At 31.1% G+C, this 20,652-nt stretch overlaps 2 protein-coding genes and 1 long non-coding RNA gene across 5 annotated transcripts; all 3 read right to left on the reverse strand.

Moving 5' to 3' along the window:
• Positions 1-1,956: 1,956 nt before the first annotated feature.
• Positions 1,957-4,995, reverse strand: LOC130979851 (uncharacterized). 3 transcript variants are annotated; one of them, XR_009086757.1, is made up of 7 exons: positions 4,697-4,995; positions 3,199-3,234; positions 3,034-3,084; positions 2,745-2,855; positions 2,551-2,658; positions 2,332-2,459; positions 1,957-2,209 (listed from the first exon to the last, which is right to left on the reverse strand). It is a non-coding gene; the product is annotated as an uncharacterized LOC130979851 (long non-coding RNA). The 3 variants fall into 3 exon arrangements; XR_009086755.1 differs by lacking the exon at positions 3,199-3,234; XR_009086756.1 differs by having other exon boundaries at positions 3,034-3,234.
• A 3,677-nt stretch (positions 4,996-8,672) lies between these two features.
• On the reverse strand, positions 8,673-10,654 carry LOC130981377 (uncharacterized). The gene is made up of 4 exons (XM_057904967.1): positions 10,635-10,654; positions 9,156-9,612; positions 8,801-9,110; positions 8,673-8,680 (listed from the first exon to the last, which is right to left on the reverse strand). The coding sequence occupies exons 1-4, from the start codon at positions 10,652-10,654 to the stop codon at positions 8,673-8,675; spliced, it is 795 nt and encodes a 264-aa protein (XP_057760950.1).
• Positions 10,655-11,766: 1,112 nt separating this feature from the next.
• Positions 11,767-16,807, reverse strand: LOC130982253 (AMSH-like ubiquitin thioesterase 1). The gene is given in 10 exon segments (XM_057906168.1): positions 11,767-12,108; positions 12,111-12,138; positions 12,588-12,640; positions 13,026-13,088; positions 13,330-13,404; positions 13,502-13,564; positions 13,932-14,021; positions 14,957-15,252; positions 15,345-16,313; positions 16,411-16,807. Coding segments are annotated over 8 exon segments (522 nt in total). The 5' UTR covers positions 14,960-15,252; positions 15,345-16,313; positions 16,411-16,807; the 3' UTR covers positions 11,767-11,961.
• Positions 16,808-20,652: the final 3,845 nt, after the last annotated feature.

Here is a 20,652-nt window from a genome sequence, read left to right on the forward strand (position 1 = left end):
GCTTTCGATAAAGTGGTCGGGAAAGCCTTGCATCTCGTAGCGTCGGAGGCGTCAGCCAGATACATCCGGCTTTTAAAATTGCTAAGATGATGCTTTGGATCCGTAGTTCCATCATAGAGGTCCATATCAGGGCTTTTGAAGTTCCTTGGAACCTTTGCCCTCATTATGTCCTCGCTGAAAGGATCTTCTCCGCCTGGGAGTTGATCTTCTCCTTCGTCGCGGGAGTTCTTGAGAGAGGATTCTAGCTGCAAGAGTTTTCTTTCTAACTCTTTTCGCCGTTCCATCTCTTCTTTAAGGTACCTTTCGGTTTCCTTTTGCCTCTCCCGTTTTTGTTCCAATTGCTCCAGGCGGCTATGGACCAATCCTATTAGTTCAGCTACGTGAGCTGGTCCGCCTTTTTCTGATTCACGCCCATCTGAGGAATTTACCTTCGGATTCTTTACTCCGGAGGTACCCTCTCTGTGTTGATCATTGTCTTGATGTAGGGCTGTGTCTTCATTGTCATTGTCCATGTCTAGATTCTCTTGCTCAGAATCCGTCTCGACATGGCCTTCTTCATGGGATCTTTCTGCCATCGAGGGATGATCTCGCGGGTCCCCGGCAACGGCGCCAATGTTACGGTAGGTAACCGGAGATTAATCCAATGGATGGCGTTCGGCGGCCCAAGTGAGTGATGGAGGAAGACTCCAGGTAGGTTCGCAACTCGGGAGGCTCCGTCCGACTTGTGCTCGCGAGTGAATGGGGGGTGGTACCTGCAAAGACACTCCGATGCCTAAGTTAGCAAGGGTGTAAGCAGGTCTTATAGAGTATTGGACTTAGTGATACCTGAGGGGTGTCAGTGTATTTATAGTGGTGAGCCAATAACCACCGTTGGAGTAGTGCCGTATCTTTAGGATGGTAACCGTCCCATTATCTTAGGGAGGTTAAGATACGGCTTTAAGAAGTGGTTAGAGAGATTTTAGGGGCGGTTACTCATTTGAATGAGTATTTATCTGCCAGCTAATCTCACAACCGACTTCTTCGTACCAAGTCGGGGTTGACACCGATCTCTTGAGTGGAGGTGGGTGCTTTGCTAGGTTTAATCTATTGGATCAGGCCTTTCGATTGGACCTGGGCCCTTAGCATTGGGCCAGGGTATGAACACTAGTATAATTTATGTGTAGTATAATTAGTATTAAATTAGAACAGTTTTTTTGAGATTAAACTAATAAAATCCTAATATTAGAATTCAGTTATTTAAATAATATCTATGGTATTGAATTCTAGACCTTAGATATTTATACATTAACATTGTTTTTGCAACTACAACCAATGAAAATACCTTGACTAGACTGAATATACAAAAATCACGCAAATTCAGACCATCTTCTTAACTACGATAGAAAACTAACAATTGTAATATGTTTATAGAAAAAAATAAATAAGAAAAGAAGCTAAGGGTATATTTGTGTACTTACACAAAAATATTACTAGTTATAAAAAGATAAAGATAAAAAATTCAAGATATTATAAATAATTATAATATTATATTATTTTACAAAATATTAATAGTATATTATAAAATACTTTCATTTAAGTAAAAAGGTGTTTGGAAGAAAAAAAAATATTAATAGTATATTAATACTTACAAAAAAATTTGTTACACCAACTATTAATCCAAGTAACAGAAGAAAATTAATTTCTTTAATTTATTATTTTTTGCTTAATGTTATTAGTTAAGCTATTTATGATACAATATTATAGTGTTAAATAAATTTAGATAATATTTTTAAAACAGAAACAAGTCTAAAATAAAATACTAACAATTTAATGCAACTTTAATTCAGTATTAATATAGTAGTGACAACTTGAATTTGATTCGTTTATAAATTTGTAACTAAGTCAAAGCTTTATTGTAACTTGCTTCGTTAATAGTAGAATATATATGTGAAAGTAGAATAATATTTGTATACATCTTATTATTGGCGGATTCAATGATAAAAGTAGAATAATATATGTGAAAGTAATGTGATATAATTTGGCTAATATAAGGTGATATTTTAGTTAAAAAATGTTGGTGGGACCAAAATAATAAAATACACACAAAAAAAATGTTGGTTAATGACAAAGCAGTAGCTGCGAAAAGGTTTGAACTCAACCCCGCTGCTTGAGTTTGATCCTACTGAGTTCTATCCTCAATGTATCTATCAGGCAGAATCATGGCTTGCCACTGCACCAACACAAACATGTCGGTTAGTACTGAATATATATATAATTAAGTAAAGGTGTGGTGCTGAATACATGGAGTGGTGCTGCAATTATAATAGTGATTTATCACTACTGTTTTCTGACCTGATAAAATTAGTCACTACCCATTTGTGTGTCTTATATATATCTTCACGTACTCCACTTAGGAACTGCTTCATTCTGGTATTGTAATCAATCTTGTAGTTGAATCATACACCAATGCGGTACCACAGCTGAGCATAATGTTAATTTCGATTGTCAGACTAATTATCTATCATGAACAAATATTATTATATAAAATGAGTAAGTGAAGTAGTGTTATACTTGCTTTTCACATTTGACTTTATTGGTGGAATCCCCACTTGAAATAGAAAGTATAGTACGCAAGAATGAAGTATGTGGATTTTCAGTACCACAGTTAGGACAGGGACCCTTCAAAAAAACAAATTACTTTAGTTTATGGTATGGTATGGTATGGTATAACCTCAAAATATAAACAGTTACAGAAATTCTTGTACCTCTAGAATCAAGGAATCCTTTATAATAGCACTTGTAAGTGACCGAGCCAATCACACAAGGAGGGGAACAGCGGCAAACCATGTGAAAATGACACTAAACGGCTCTGGAAGCTGCATTCAACAATTAACAGAGTATGCATATAAGAGGAATCACTCTTAAAGTCTCAATTGTCTTAGCTTTGTTCATATTTTACTACAAAACCAATTCAGATGCTATTACAACCAACAATCAAACTGCATACAGCAAGCAATGGGAGAACGGAGAATGAGGAGAAATTAAAGAGCATACCTCTAGAAGATATGTGATCACAAAATTCTTGCTACTTACTGACTTTTGAACCTGAATGCCTCAAAACAAAATATAATAAGAAAACTAAACAATGAAAAGAAAAAAAAATACCTTTTAGTAATAGCCATCAAATTTTGATGGCGGAAGAAGAGAAAGATTAGTAACCTCATGTTACGGGTGGTTTACCTAACAGAAGTTCGCCTGTAAATTAAACTTTCTCATTTTATTTTTCATCAATTCAATTCAACAAGAACAACAGAAACATTTTAGTTTCTTTGAGATTTCTGGTGAAACTAATATTCAGGACAATTACCTAATAATTAAGCCTAAGTACATAATGATTATATAGCCAAGTACTGAAGCAGTTCAACAATGGCAAGAATTTTTACAATGATAGGAAAATTGGGAAGTTGAAGCTTAACTTCAACAAGAAGACTCAGCAATTCAACTGATTAATTTAACTGCTAATATATAACAGTATAGATTATAGAACCATCAGGAGTAAAATGGCGCGTGAAATTAAAAGATCAAAATAAGTTAAGAAATTAAGTATACACGTTTGAGATAAACAAAAAAATACTTTATTATTTTTTAGATGATGTAAAACGTGTCAAAATTGAAAAGGTTGCCAAATAAGACTAAATAACCTTTTTATCCATTTGGTTAGCAATTAGCAAGGGGTTGCTCACAAGTTAGAATGAAGTCACACTTGACCAAAAATTCAATCCAAATTCAAAACCCTTTTCCCATTTTCCTTCGGATATTTACATATCAGTGGTACGGTGGGTTCTTTTGGCTTTCCAACGTAACATCAAAGCCAATAGTTGTTTAGCTGCTGCAGTCACACCTTACGTCTCAAAATAAAGTAATCATTAAATCTAAACGTGGATAATGAAACAAAATTTCGTTTATACCTGCTATTGATAGAATTCAAAGAAAACTACTCACTAATCTTTGTCTATATTGTATGTAGATGTAGTAATTCTCAATCAAAATAACAGAACTTAAAACATGACCTTCCACAACTTTCTCCCATTGATCATTTTGTGACATACAAATCTTGATCAACAACCAAAACAACTAACAACCTATTTTCTAGGACTGATTCCAAACTTCTTCCTCTCAACTTCACAATTGCTTAAAACAATATACATCAATAAGGAAAAACTTGAACAAAAACTACTAGAAACTAGAAGTATAACATAGCAAGATACAACAATAGCATGGCAATTAGGCAACGAAAAAACTCAGCTAAGTTCATAACAGCAGCAAAATTAATACTACCAACAGCATTCAGCATTAAGCAAGAAAAATTATCCTTCAGCAACAAACAACACTTGATTTGATTTCCATTTTTAGCATTCAGCAACAATCGTTACAAAACAGTAACTAGTAATCCCTAATCACACTAAACCTGAAATCAATAAAGCTAAACAAAAATTTCAATAATGATTTGATTTCTATTTTAAGCAGCAGGAAGAAAATTTCAACAAAAATTTCAGGAATTAAAAAAAGAGCAACAGCACAAAATCAATTATTTGATTTCCCATTAATCCATTCACAGTTTCACATTCAAAAATCAACAACAGGTCACATTCAAAAATCAACAACAGCGGGGAGTGAAGAAGAAGAGAACTGAGGAAGTGAAGGCAGTGCCGCTTACCTTCGACGGCGACATGGACGGCGCCCGGCGCGACGACAGCGAGTGGCGACACAGCCGCAAGCTGCTCCAAGTTCGAGAGAATCCGGGGAGGACGGGGACAGGGGAAAGAGGACGCCGAACTACAAGAGGGGAAGCAGAGGCGTCGACAGCACGGACGGCGGCGGCACCGCGGCAGAACCGTTGCAGGGAGAACTTAGGGTTTTGGTAGGGTGAGTTTGATTTGGGTTCAGCGTTCAGGGAATAGTGATATATGGATTCACGTATTGGGGGCGGAGTAGGTGCTAGGGGGAATGGGTGGGTGTTAGAGGGGAAGGAGTGGGTTTGGAAAGTGGACCGAATTATTTTTAAAGCCGATTTTCAGTTGAACCGATTAGACCGTTCAGTTCGGCCAGTTTTCAGAATATTAAAATTAATTTTATTTTGGTTAGTTAAAAAATTTTAAAAAAATCGGTTTATTTAAAACTCGTAGACATCTTTACATAAGGACATTTTTTACAACTTTATAGAAGCATTCTCAATTTTCAAAGACATGATAACATAAAATAATTATCATAATAGTTACACGGAAAAAAAAATTTCAGTACTAGTTTTCATTAAAATATTCTATTATTAACAAATATTATATATAATAATTATGATCATAAATAATTATTATATTGTCAATCAATTTAATAATTATATTTATGTGTATAATTTAATAAATAAGATACATTAAATTTTTTTCGATAAAAATTATTAATTATTATTATTATTATTATTATTATTCATCTATCTAAATTATTATTAATGTTTTTTAATAAATTTTAAAATATTTATTTTTCAACTTATTATTTATATCATAATGATAAAATCCACGTGAAATAATTACATAAATTGTTAAAATATATTTAATAGCTAATATAGGTATATATTCAAAATATATAATTATATATGTGAAAATATATAAAAAATACGTAGGTATTTAGTATATTTCTTTTTTGGCCACGCTACTTTTTATGTCATGTAACACATTTTACATCTATTAAGAGGGGAATTACTTATCCAATAGCAGTTTTCAGTATTCACTGCTGCATCAACAATGTTACATCATTATTCTTGTTTATTGTAATAAAATCTGAAAAATTTTAATAAATTACATTTTTATAAATATTTTAATAACAAATTATATTATATAAAAATATTTTTAATAAATTAATTTGTTAATAAAATTTTAATATAAAAAATTTAATTATTTGTCAAATAATAAAATTTGATTATTTTATATTGTAGTTTAAAATATTATTTTAATATAATTTTTTAATATTATAAAAATTTTATTGTATGATAATTAATTTTGATAAATAAAAAATATATTTTTTATATTTATATATTTTATATTATCATTTAAAAATAAATATTATATTTCTCATTTAAAATATTATACATTAAAAAATATTTATTTATGTATTAGTAATGTCTAGTGTATTCTATATTTTTAACTGTTTATCAATATTCTTCTTTTATAGTAGCTATATAAAAAAATTTTATGTGGTTATCAACCTAAATTGCTATATAAAAAAAAAGTTTGGTAACAAAAAATTTTTGGTCATAACTACCAAAATTTTTTGAAATGTATTTCATAATTTCATTTATATAATTTAATAACATTTTGATTTTTTATTTCACTCTCCTATGAATCCACTTATCATACCCTTATGGGTCTCAATTATTAATGATATTAATTATAATACTATATTCCTAATTATTAGATATTTTTGTAATTACCACTTAATATTTTTTTTATAATTTGAATTTTATATTTAAGAATACAATAAATACTAATAATAATAAAGAACTATAATAATAATATTCATTAAATAATTTTAATTATAATTGATTTTTAATTATTTTATTTATTATCATTCCAAGAGTTAGCAAACGTAAAGGCCTTGTTTAATAGGTTTATCATTATTAGAATAACTATGAAGGTGTATACTCCCTTTGAGACAAAAAAATCTCAATTCTACTTCAATTACAAGCACAATTGGGATAGATTAAGGAAATTTACAATAAGTCGTCTTTATTATTGTAAATAATACGACATTTGAATTCGACCTTAACACGCTATTTATGTCGGAAGTAGGGGTAGAAACAGGCCAGACTTTGCTCTTAACTAGCCTGTCATGTAGTTAATTGGCCTGAGCCTGACCTGTAGCCTGCTATAGGCTTTTTTTAAAGTACTAAATATGACCTACTATTCAGTCTGGCCTAGCCTGAAGCCTGTTAAAAGATCTGATAATATTTTTTTACAAAAATAAAAATATTATTTAAAAACATTATTTTTTAATAAATATATTTATATATGATATGTCATATTTAATATTTATAAGAAATTCTAAATTATAAAATATTTAAATATATAAAATTATTTATAATTAAATATAATAAATTTAAAATATCTCATAATTTTATTAATGATGAAAAAATTATTTATATATGTAATTATATATTAACAGGCCCAGGCAGACCTGACAGGCCAATAAGGCTAATTAGTGAGCCTAAACTTGGCCTATTAACATAATAAGGCTTTTATAAGAGGCTCAACCTGTGCCTATTTCATAACAGGTCAGCCAGGCCAAGTCAAACACAGGCCAGACTGCAAGCCGCCTGGCCTTTTCCCACCCCTAGTCGGAAGGAGTTGAAGAATAGTTTGAACAACAGAGAGTCTCACTTAATAAGATTATTGCCCGTCAACCAATTTTCGAGAATATAAAAAACCACACTAACTTTAATGAAATATGGTAATAAACTGATTTTTTTTTGTATTTTTATTCGCATTTATAATTATATTGTGCTAACTAAGTTCATACACATAACATTTATAAGTTCATATACATAATATCTATAATTACATACAACTAACATCTAAAAATTAAATTCATATTTATTAGATATTACATGAATACACATATCATTTTTTAGTTATTGCATAAGTAACTATCAAGTTAACACATATGTTTTTGAATTCTATCAAAATTGAATTTGAAAAAAATGTTAAATTCTTAAATTAATTTATTCAATTGATAAATTTACTCCTAACATTCATAAATTCATACACATAACCTCCATAGTTTCATATTATTAACATCCATAATTTTGTGCTCATAATATTCATAATTTTATACATATGATATCTATAAATAATAAATTTTTATAATTAATATTATCAAATTTTAAACTATATATCTTATTGTATTCTTTAAATTATCTCATATGTACACTAATAGATCATGATTTTAATTATTTTAATATTTTTTATTTAATATTCATATGTATTTTTATTTATTGATTTTAATATAACGAGTTAATAATTATTTTTAAAAATTTATTTTTTAATTTTTGTTTATATTTTATTTATTATTTTTTAATAGTCTATATCTAAAATATGAGTTGTATAGTAGAAGTTGTTAAAATTTTTTAATTTAACCTCTATAATTTCTGCAGAGAAATTATATTTTAATGAGTAATAATGTGATTGAAGGATGTTAGGAATTTGATTTGGAAAAAACTAAAAATTGATTTTGAAAAGAACATTAATGATTCTAAACATGTAGAAAAAAATGGATGATAAGAATAGTGAATGATAAAAAATATATGTCAATTATTTATCAAGAGAATAAAAAATTTTATATAATATTTTTATATTGTAATTATTTTTTGACTACTTAATATCACCGTACGGATCACCATATATAATATTACATGTATTTATTTATATCTTCTGTCATTGTGTTGTTACAGGTAACACTTTCTCTTTTGTAAAAATACACATTAATCTTTCTTCAGATTTAATTTAAACTATATATGACATTCCATACCTTTATTTTTGTGACATTAACTTCCACTACAAATATGTAGTATCAAAGATGACAAATCAATAATATTATATGTATTAATTTTGATATATGGTTAAAGTAAAACAATTTTACACATGTATTCAGTAATCTAATCATATTTAACAAAAATAATTACTTCAAATATAATTAAACATCTGTATAAAATTTTATACATTTTGTGACATTAAAATTAAATTTTTGATCGTAATTATAATTATAAGTAAAGAACCAAATCCAAATAGATTTGAACTCCCTTTGGAAACATAAGGAGTTGGTACATTCAAAACAGGGCTAATCCTAATACTACCACCATGGCCATAAATCTTACCTGAAGCTGCAGATTTTTGCACAGGAAAGAGGTAGTTTAAGCTAGAACATGACCAAGAATCTGATGATGATGAGGATTTGTTGTTGAGTGAGCTCATTCTCTTTTGATTATTCTTCACAGAACCGGTTGAATTGCTTCTTGACAAAAGAGGCAAAGAACAAATCAAGCTTTTCTTTGTTTCACAGTTTAGACTCTTGCTTCTACTGAATCCCTAGAATGATGATGATGAAGAACAATGAGGGTGCTTCTTTTTCTTGTTCTTCTTCTCTTCATTTTCTTCACAACAACTCAACTCTAAGAGTTCTTTAATAATGGTTTCTTTCTTCATTTGATCATTACTTGTATGAAAAGAAGAAGATGGTCTTGGAGGAAGAAGCTTTGTATGATGTTGAAGGTTGATCATGTGTTTTCTAGCAGCATTGTTTGTGGCGGTTTTTCTCTCTTGAATCTGAATTGGAAGGATCACACCATTTGAGAAGAGTTCATCAGCAGAAGATGATTCAAACTCAAAGATGTTGTTGCTTGTTGTAATGAACTCAAATTCAGAATTTGAGTCATCATCATCATCATCATTGTTAAGCAACATTGTTGTTGTGTTCTTGCAAGGAACTTCTTGTGAATTTTGTTTCATAGGTAAAACATGTAGTTGAGCAACATCATCGTTTGACAATGATAAACGGGGAGGACTGTTCTGAGCACATAATTGGTAATAACTTAGAAAAAGATAAAAAGGTTAGAAAAATCAATGCTTCAAAAGTTGTGTTTAGAAAGTAAACTGTTTAACTATTAAAAAAAAAAAGACTTACTTAATTTAAAGATGCAATCACACTCACAATATGTTACATTACTAACAGTGACGGATCTTGAAAATAATTTTTGAGAGAGTAAAAGATTTTCATATAAAAAATATATAACAGCATTTATATAGAAACAAAATTTATAAATACCATTATCTTTAAAATTTGATAATAAATGAATAATTTTATAAATAAATTTTACGAAATACTCTAGAATGGTATTTTTTGGGTTTTGAGTAACTTTGAAATATTTAATAATTGAATTAGAATTAAATTTTTAGCATTTTTATTATTTTCATTGTCTAATTCTAAAAAATTAAGATCAAACTCATAAGATGCAATTCTTTAAATATATAAACTGTAACATATGTAAAAAAATTATAATTATAATGATAAAAATTAATAAAATACTTATTGAATATTTTTGTTACAAAAAAATTCAATTAAGAAGCTAATAAAATAATATTAAATTAAATTAGATAAAAAATTATCTATTTTTTTAAAGATGATATAAGAAAATATAAATGTATATATGGAACTTAGTTTGAAAGATTTAAATTATAAAAATTATGATTACAAATTCTTTATCAGTCTATATAGATATAATAAAACTAATATTTATTAGATATTTTAATATTTTTATCTAAAAAATTAAATTGAAAAACTAATAAAACATAAAATAATATTTAAAAACAAATCAATTATTCTAATGATTATGATGATGGCAAATCTTGTATTCTACTAAATTATTATAATTTTTAAAAACGTATTAGTGTATAATTTTTAAAAGTCCAATAATAAAATATGTTATGAAATATATTGAATGAATGGGGAAATATGAGATGTATACATGGTTCTAAATTAGTTACCATTAGTAAAACATGTTACAAAATATATTGAGTGAATGGGTTACGACTGCATGGCTCCCCATTGAGTACCAAAAAATAATCGTCGTCATATCCACAAGTATAGTTGCATCTATAGATTTGACACATTTTAATGCAAAAGTACTACATATAATAAAAGTTATTGATCTAATGGTACTTAACTAGTAAATTTATATTTTATAAAATAGCGTTGCTTTAATTTTAGTAATACTAGCCACGTAGTCATCATAACATAGTAACATAGTAATATATATATATATATATATAAAATCTAAAAATTAAGATACTACATTTAAAATTAATTTAGATTGGTCAAATAGTTAATTCGCTTATCTGTTTAATTAAGTATCTGAATTTGAATTTTATTTTGTGTGTAGTAACTTGTTCAGCAGTAACAAATTTTTAAATATAACTTTAATTTATAATAAATTAATCTTTAATTTGTCGAACAAAAAAATATTACGAGAATTAAATAAATTAATTGCAACATTTGACACCGAAATACCACGTAGTATCCTCGTAAATATTTAAAGGGGGGTAAGTTTACTTAACATGATATCCATCTGCTTATACTTGGTCAAATAATAAATTCAAGATATACACTAAAAACTATTATCCATATCTTTGAAAGCAAGGAAAATTATGCGTGTTTTCTTGAATCATGATCAAATTACAGTTCCCAAAAGAGAGATGGATCAAATTTATGATCAACAAGGTTTAGTGTTGCAAAAATGTTACAATGAAACCCCTCGTCAATCTTCAGTTCAAATTAATTAGTCTTACCATCAATACAGATTTTAATAATGGTGAGTGATGATTTCTTATACTCTAAAAAGGAAGCCACCACAGTTTTAATACTAGACCGTATTACTCTATAATTTTGAATTTTTTACGCTGTGCTATTATGTCATAAAATTATTTATTCTAAAATTTTAATATTAGACCGCATCCATTTTTGTGTAAATACATTAACTTTTCAATGAATTAAAGAAAAAAAAAACAGCTATTTTTAAAAGGGAGTAGTAGAGCATATGGAGTCTCAGACTCTAACATCCGAACATCAAAATTTAACTCTATAGTGTTAATAACAATTAACAAGACACAGGAATGTTGAGGATACTGTAAGCAATGATTTTGAAATGTTTAGAATTAATCTATCTTCTGAAATTAAAGTTGAGGATTTGATTAAGTCCTGAGTGAATGCATGAAAAGGCACAGCCAAGAATAACAATCAAAAGGGCAAGATTTCTTCTTATACAAACATGGCCAAAACCTGCTTTCATGATGGCCACGGACAGCAATGGCAAACCTTATATTCATAAAGAGGTAAAAAACATGGTATACAAACAAAGATGAAAAAGAGTGTTGCTATCACTTATCACCGAAGATCAATTACATCAAATTTTAAATCAGGATTCATGTAAACATCTGTACAAGTGTCGTAAATAGGACCACCATCTGGAGGCTGACTGTGTGGATGAAAGCCGCGGTGCTGGCATTGTTTGATGACGTTCATTCCACCAGGGGGGCTGTCAACCGAAAAATGCCATGTTTTCTGTAGAATGCCATGTATGAGAACTATATTCAAATATTTTGAGGAACAACCATGGTTAAGAGATTTCCTCCAAAGTTTATGCATGTATTATTATTTCGGTAAATTACAGTAACCTGTTCTAAGGTTGGGCAACATCACACATGGGCACACCTTGATATATTGTTATGCAGACACTAATCTCTCCTCTTGTATTTATAAAAAAGGTCAATTTCCCGTTTTGTAAATTAGAATCGCAACGAGTTTAATATAACTTAAATTCAAAGGATGGTCGGTGTATGCCTTTATGAATAGGAGAGCATCATGTGTAATATCGCTTAATCTTAAGGAATGTCAATGTAATTTACCCTTTATTAATTTTTTTAGGTGGTCTCTAATTGTGCTTCCAAAATTTATTAGGGAAGATGCCTCTATGAATCAAGAATTCAAGATACATCTGTGATGTGCCTTACCTTGAACTGTCTCTTGGTGCCATAACTATTGCAACGGCTTCTGGAAGCATAATCTGAAGAGAGAACATACATTTACATAAGCAATGAAAGAAAGTATAAAGGAATCACCTAATAAATAATAACTTAGTTCCGTAGAGTAACAAAGGACCGCAGAAATTTATGCCAAATTATATGGCAGGTCCATAAAAAATTTCAGGAGCATAGAAGCTTGTATGTTCTATATGAAGTATACTCTAAACTTTATGTTCACTAGATAAAGGTTTATAGTCTATCATGACAGCTATGAAGAATTTGACATAAAAGTAGAAAACACCATCATTAAAATCTCTTGGTTTTCTCTCTTCCACCATTTTCTCTAAAAACTAAACAAATTCACCTCCAAAGACAAAGCAAAACAAATCCATAAAAATAATCTTTAATTAAAACTAATGTACTTACCTGATATGAGTAGTGAGTGTGCAGATCAATTGATGACATGAAACAAGATTGTGTAGGATGTGTCTGGAAATCACAAATAGTGTGTCAAAACAACAATTCAAGACTAGCAGATAAAAATACAAGGAATTTAGATTTTGGCTAACTCTATTTTATGAGCCAAATGAAAGAGTCAGATATTGAGAAATTACACCCTAAATGACATAATTTCTTATAACTTTTTTTCATTTAGGTAAGGAAATTAAAAAAAAAAAAACTTTCTACAGCATGAATCAGTTCCTTACAAAGGCAAGATTTGAAAACTCACATGTATCCACCCAAGGGGGAAAAGAGATCGTTTATCCTGCACTTCAAATATTTCCTCTTCATTTGTAGCCTGACACTGCTCTGAAAGTAGTAAAGTACATAATAATTGTAAGGTTTTAAAAAATAATAGTCATACATATGCCCAAAAATATTTGTAAGGAAAGATTTCTTACAGAATCTGATGTTGACTCCTGCTTTGGGATTATTAGAGCAGTAATATAAAATTTTCTGTTTTTCTGCAATCAGATGTATTGCAAAAATCACAATCTCACAATTGAACTATATAGTACTTAAGGCATTAGGAAACTCAACCACAACAGCAAAATTTTCCTAAACTACCATATTAGAATACTTTGCATCTTATACATGAATCCATTAACACAAACATAGCTAAAGTAAATAAGAACATTGTTGCTATTGCAAAAGCACAAGACCATGAAAATAGGAAACCTAGTTTCTTTTGAGTCTCGGATAGATTCTGCAATGGATAAATTATCGTTTATATAATAGGTAATATGCAACTCAATTTCAGGGACCTATGCTCCTTTTAGATCTATCTTTGCACACCAATTTAAGTTTTAACAAATTGTGGACATCACTTACAAGCAGACCAGCAAGGATACCACAAGTCTCCAAATTTTTGTCCGTATTTGACTTGGCAAGCTTCATAAAATTTTCCATCATAGAAGTTGACTGCAAATAGAAGCATTTATTAGGAACAGAGAGAAAAACGTCAAACTTTTATTAACATTTAATTTTTCAGAAATTATCAGCACACAGAAAACATTTACTTAATAGAATACATTAAAGATGGATAAAATGTTATTGGCTCTCACAACGTGCAGCTGCAGAGGCGACTCAGCATGAACATAAGGTGACACTGCAGGGACCAAATCCTGTACTTCAGCAAGTACAGGTAGAGGAGAAGGCTGTCTGACAACTTCTATTTGGGCAGGGGGTTTTGTTGCTTCAAAAGAGATCAGAGAAGGAGATTCTGTAACCCCGATTTGAGCAGGGGCTTCAGATTCTTCAAAAGAGATGAGAGAAGGAGGTTCCTCGGAATGCCGGATATTGCATTCCACGCTCTGGGCAAGATTTGAATCTAAATCTGATCTTTTGTTTTCTATGATGCTATTGTCTTTTTTATTACGACATCCATCTTCCAAAGAATGTTGTAGGCTGTATATGTAGTTAACGTATAAAAAAATATATAAACTAACCCGAGATGCATTATATAGCTGCAAACCTGTAATTTTAAAATATTTAAACTCTCAAAATCAACAAACACTCTTAAAGTACCAACAACTTTAAATTGAGTTCCATTATTTTAGAAAGACCAGGATACAACATACAATTTTTATTTCTTTTTTTCACAACAGCAGGGAGGCAAAACAATAGAAAAGGTCGGAAAATCATTGCAGAAATAAGACTTTTGCTAGTCTTTTGCGAGTCTTTGGTTATTAGCAAAACATAATCATCCATGTTTTGCTATGAACTCTGTTCTGTGCTTTGTTCGTTGCTATGAACACCAAAACATGAAGTTTAATAAGAACATAAATACAGTTTAATAAGAATACATGTAAATAAACACTGAAAAAACGTAAAGACTTAAAAAATTAAAAAATTACCATGATTTTAGCAAGACATAGGACTCTGTTTTCAATTAACTGCTCCTTGAGGCCAAAAATGAAAGCTAACAGCTCAGGGGAAAATAAGGCTACAGTTGGTGAGAGGAAGTGGAAGAGTGGACATCCTTGATGAGCTCTTTAATGGAGCTCTTTTATCTCCTTGAGTGCCAGTGCTGATGACGAACCTTGCGGGTTTTCCGGCTAGCTTCTGCTCCTTCCACAGCTGACCAGTGGAGGCAAAGAAAGGCTTCATCTGCGCCCCAGAGGCGATGACATTAGCAACTTCTAGCTCTATTCTGATGAGATGAAGATAAAATGAGGAGGACGATCAGAGAAGAGAGAAAAAGGAGAAAGAGTGTCGAAAGAAGAGAATGATTCTGAGCCAAACCCTTTCTTTTTATTTGGACTTGGAATTGGGCTGAGCCAAACCCAAACAGATCCATTGCCCACCACCTACAACCAGAACCGATCCATTCCCCACTGCTGGAGAAACAAAACTCAATTCAAAATTCAAAATAATACGCCAAAAAGAGGAGACAACATTTGGCGCTGAAAATTCATATTTTAAATCTCCTCTATCTGCCTCAATATAAGCTCAGTGATTCAAAAATCCAACCAAAGCCATTTCACCACAACCATGGCTCTTGTCACCGTTACCTTCCAACCTCCAGCTATTCACCAAAAAGTTACAAGCACATTTCATAGCAACGATTTCATATCCAGCATTCTTGATTTTGCGGTTGACATCAACAGCTCGGTGGTAGCTATGGAGGTTCTGATTTCACCTCAACCAGTGACTCAACATCTGCTTCAACCGGGGTCACCTCGACCTCTGCCTCAACCTGTAACAGTCACCTTGCGTCATCCCGCTATTGGCAGGGAATTAACAACAACCTTTAGTAGCGACGTCATGATCTCTGAAGTTATGAAGGTGGCTGAGGTGTGCAACAGCTCCATCATAGGCATGGAGGTGCGGAATGTGTCTCAACCTCCGGCCAGTCTGCCTCTACCGGTGTCTCAAGCTCCGGTCAGTCTGTCTCAACCTCCACCGCCTCTGCCTCAACCGGCGTCACCTCCAACGCCTCTGCCTCAACCAATGTCAGCTCCGTCTCTGCTTCAACCGGTGTCTCAATCTCCGGCCAGTCTGCTGAATATACATCCACCCGTGTGCCAACCTCTGGTCATTTTGCCTCCACTGGTGTCCCAACTGGCATCACCTGAGCCTCTGCCTCAACAGGTGTTGACACCGATTTTCACAGCGAGGATTACTGTGCAGGTTTTCCTGGTACCTCATCCAGCGCAGGATTTTCAGAAGCAGTTCCATGTGGAGGTTCCATTTTCCTTTACTGTTGGTGATCTGAAAAAGTTAATTAGTCAAAGAGAAGCCATCAGTGTTTCTTATATGCGACTGCTTGAGACTGAGTTGAAATTGAGGCTATGGAAAGATGCTTCACCATTAACAGATTGGACAAGTTCTAATCTCTTATTAGTGAACGTCTACTACCATGACATTGTATTGCATGTGAAGCAGAACATGAAGAAGAGGCCTATAGAGGTGTTGGTTAATCTGAACGACACCATCGAGACATTGAAGGAGAAGGTGGCTGAACACCCGCTGCGTTGGACATTAGCTTTGCCGGAGTATATCAGAGAGGTATGGCTTGAGAACAGTGCAGGTGAAGCAGTGAAATTAGCTGATTTTAATCGGTTGTTTGAATTAGCTAAAACTTATACAGGTATTATATTGGCCCCAACAACCAATAACATTGTGTTGCCTGTTTAGTTTGGATGATGCAGTACAGCTTCTAGGAAGAAAATTTAAAACACAGGATATATCATATTAGTTCTCAAATTGACATCTTATTGGACCTTCTATTTATTAGAAATGGAACTTAGTAATTTCCATAACCTATAGGTTGACTCTTCAATCTTCATATTATTTTGTATTTATTCTGGCCTATTTTGAAGATGCTCTGGCCTGCAATAAATTAAATGGCATTCATTGTCAACACTTGTAGGAAATAAATTCTTCCTTTGCTCAGTTTGCTTGTATTGTTGCAAAACATACATATGAATGTCCTGTTCTTGGTCATAGGCCTATCATTTTCTATTGCCCCAGTAAGATTTGAAGATTACAAATTTTTAAGATTCTATCCCATTCTCACCTCAATACCAAACTCAGCCAAAAATTTTTACCCTGTTCCCACCTGTTAATTAAACAAATTACAACATTTAGAATGGGATTAGTTCTGAAAACTTAAATCTTTAGCCGCTGCCACCTACTTATTTCTTCTGTCATTTAAAGTGCATGAATGATTGATTTGGTACATCTGATGAATTTTGAAATCTATGGTAGAGGTCAAAATGTTATTGTCTTTTTGCTAACTTTAAGTTGATGATATGATAATAAGTTATTAGCTACAGCTTGTTCTATTTCAGCTGATGCAAAATAGATAACTAGTTTATGTTATGTTAATGCATTCAACTTCAAGCCATTATTAAATAGCAAGTTGATGCTGATGAAGTACCTAAGGCAAAATATAAATTAAAATTGTATAATCTATGCCGTTTCTCGATTTGCTGTCATACTAGACTTCTTTAGTGAAGTTGACTCTTAACAGTTTCCTTGGTACTCAACATCTGATAATTTATTTAGATGAACCAAATCACAATTACACCTCTAGTTGTGATGATTACCTTGATAGAGATCAATCATCAAAGTCAAGGTTAGGGTAAATTATGTGTTCCCTGCCTTGCATGGATTCGTTTATTTCTCAGTTAACTGTCTCAACTGCCTACTTTCTATCTTGGATCCAAGTTACTTTAAAGTTGACATAGTTTTTTAAATGTAGCTATACGTCTGAAATGAACTTTCTGAAAGAGATAGTTGAATAATCTATTCTATTAATAAATCATTTAAAAAATAATTGTTAATTAGTAAGTTGATAATTAGATTTTATTAAATATAAATCATAAGTTACTATAAAAGAGGAGCATTGATAAACTATAATAAATATAGAATATATTAAATATTACTAGTATATAAATAAATATTTAATAATTATATTATTATTTTAAAATTTTATTAACCGATTATTTTATTAAAAATATTATTATATCATACAAATTTTTATTAAATATTTAAATAAATTACATTTTTATAAATAGTTATAAAAATTTATTAAAAAAGAATAATATTGAAGAGGAGCAATGAGCTAAAGCATATGAAAAAAAATGAAGATGAACAAAAAAATAATGTTGAGTTGAGACCACTAATTATAACAAATAGAGGAAATACTCCACAATAATGCTTCCGACAAAAAGTCCACTAATTAAGTAACATTGTTGTTGTGTTCTTGCAAGGAACTTCTTGTGAATTTTGTTTCATAGGTAAAACATGTAGTTGAGAAACATCATCGTTTGACAATGATAAACGGGGAGGACTGTTTTCTAAGCACATAATTGGTAATAACTTAGAAAAAGATAAAAAGGTAAGAAAAATCGATGCTTCAAAAGTTGTGTTTAATTTAATATAAAAGAAAACAATTAATATAATACAATTATGGTATCTAAATGAGTAGGTTAACCCACGATGAGTTATCTCAATTTTCATACAAAAATAGTGATATCTTTTCTATCAATTATTAATCAGTTAAAATTATAATAATTATGTTCCAAATGCAAAAGATGAACACACTGACAGTGAAATCTTAATTCTTTCCTTTCTCTCATAATAAATAGTTCTAATATATATATATATATATATATATGAACCCGTGCTCAATACAAAAAAATTTTTAAAAGTAAAAAAAAAAATTATATGTTCCAATATTTAAAATAAAAGTATAAAATAATTATTATTTTAAGAAATTTATAAAATTATTATCAAAATTAAAGTTTAACTTAAAAAAAGTGAGTAATAATTATTTTATATTTTTTAAGGTAAAATAATTATACGCTGATACAGAATTTAAAATAAAATTAAAATATTTACATTAGAATACTATTTTTCAAAGACTTCTTTATAAACAATATTGATGGTTGAATTTGCAGACATTCTTACGTGATTCATAAGTAAAATTTTTATACCTCTCTTACTCTTAACTCTTGAAAGTGCCACATATAGTTGGCTATGTGTAAAAACTAGTTTGGATAAGTACAATTTAACATGAGATAAAGTTTGTCCCTGAGACTTATTAATTGTCATGGCAAACGATTCTATTATGGAAAACTGTTTTTGTTGGAATCTAACTGGGACGGTTTCATTTGTTGGTACCATATTCATTCTTGGAATCAAAGCAATATGACCAACATTGTTACCCGTTAAGACTTCACATTCTATGACATGATTTTCAAGCTTCCTAACTTGTAGCTTTGTACCATTACAAAGACCACTCGATTGGTCAATATTCCTCAGTAACATCACCGGAACACTGACAAACCCCAATTTGACGGTTTATTTTGTATTAAGTTTAGAGTGTTTTGATAACCTTTTGTCACATTTATCCTATGAATTAGCATGGTTTTGTTATCTCTCCCGTATTTGTGCTTAAGTGTAAAAACATGCTTTCTAAGCCTTATTTTGATGAATTATAGTTCTTCTTTGATTCCATAAGATGCCTTGATGTGTTTGCTAGTAATCTCAGGTTGAAATAGGCTAGGCATGGATCAAAGGAAGCAAGGAAGGAAGCATGCAAGTGGAGAGAAGCACAAAAAGCCAAAGAATTGATCTCGGCCAAGCACGCGTACGCGCACAAGGCGCTCGCGTGCACATCGCAGAATTAGCCAGGGACGCGCACGCGTACCGTGCGCGCACGCGTCGTAGTCCGCACGTGATTCTTTTATTGCAACACGTGCCTGGCGATTTTGGAAGGTTTCAGCAACCAACTTTGGCGCCAAAATGCATATAAGAGCCAGGGATTGAAGGGGATTGATACACATTCACATCCATAGACTCATTTAACATCTTTTTGTAGATATTTTTAGTTAGTTACATTTTGTAGAGAGAGAAACTCCAACTTCTCTCTAGGATTCATCTTCATTTTCTCAATTCTCAATCATTCCTTGGTGAGATCCATTACACACTCAATTTACTTTGTTCATGTTGTAGATCATCTTCTCTAATCTCAATTAGTGTTTGTAATTGTTCAATTCCCATAAGTCTTAGATTCAACTTTGTTGTTATTGGATTCTATTGATTCATTGAAGATTTCATTTTCATTGTTGTTCATTGTTGATTGTTGTTAATCTCTTGTGTTGAATTGCTTTGATTCTAATTCTTTTCTCTCCATTTTACTATGTCTTTCATTCTTGCTCTCCAAGTGTTTGAGAAAATGCCAACTTTAGATATGGAGTAGTATCCCCTCACTTGGCCTAGTGGTTGAGTCATTGGAGACACTTGAATAATGGATGTCAATTGTTGATTAAGAATTGAGAATTGCTAATTGACTTAGAGTGCACTAAAGCTAGACTTCCCTAGGGTAAGACTAGGACTTGTGACTCAAGTTAGTTACTTTTACTTGACTTTCCTCTATAATTGGGGGGTTAACTAAGTAAAGCAACACTCCTTTGTTATCACAATTGAAGGAAGCTATAGTGATGGAACTTCCAATGTTCAATCTTGGCCAAGGTTTTTAATATTGATTGATTGTTGTTCTCTTTTATTAGCACTTCTAGGCCACACTCTTTAAACCACA

Source organism: Arachis stenosperma, chromosome 5 (assembly GCF_014773155.1).
Source record: "Arachis stenosperma cultivar V10309 chromosome 5, arast.V10309.gnm1.PFL2, whole genome shotgun sequence".
Taxonomy (NCBI): domain Eukaryota; kingdom Viridiplantae; phylum Streptophyta; class Magnoliopsida; order Fabales; family Fabaceae; genus Arachis; species Arachis stenosperma.

Excerpts from the sequence above, each read along its gene's own strand:
- LOC130981377 (XM_057904967.1), bottom strand. The coding sequence starts at position 10,654 with ATGACGACGATTATTTTTTG. Across the intron at positions 9,613-10,634 it reads ATGACGACGATTATTTTTTG|TTATTACCAATTATGTGCTC; the intron begins GTACTCAATGGG and ends TCTTTTTCTAAG. Across the intron at positions 9,111-9,155 it reads AAAATGAAGAGAAGAAGAAC|GGATTCAGTAGAAGCAAGAG; the intron begins AAGAAAAAGAAG and ends TCATCATTCTAG.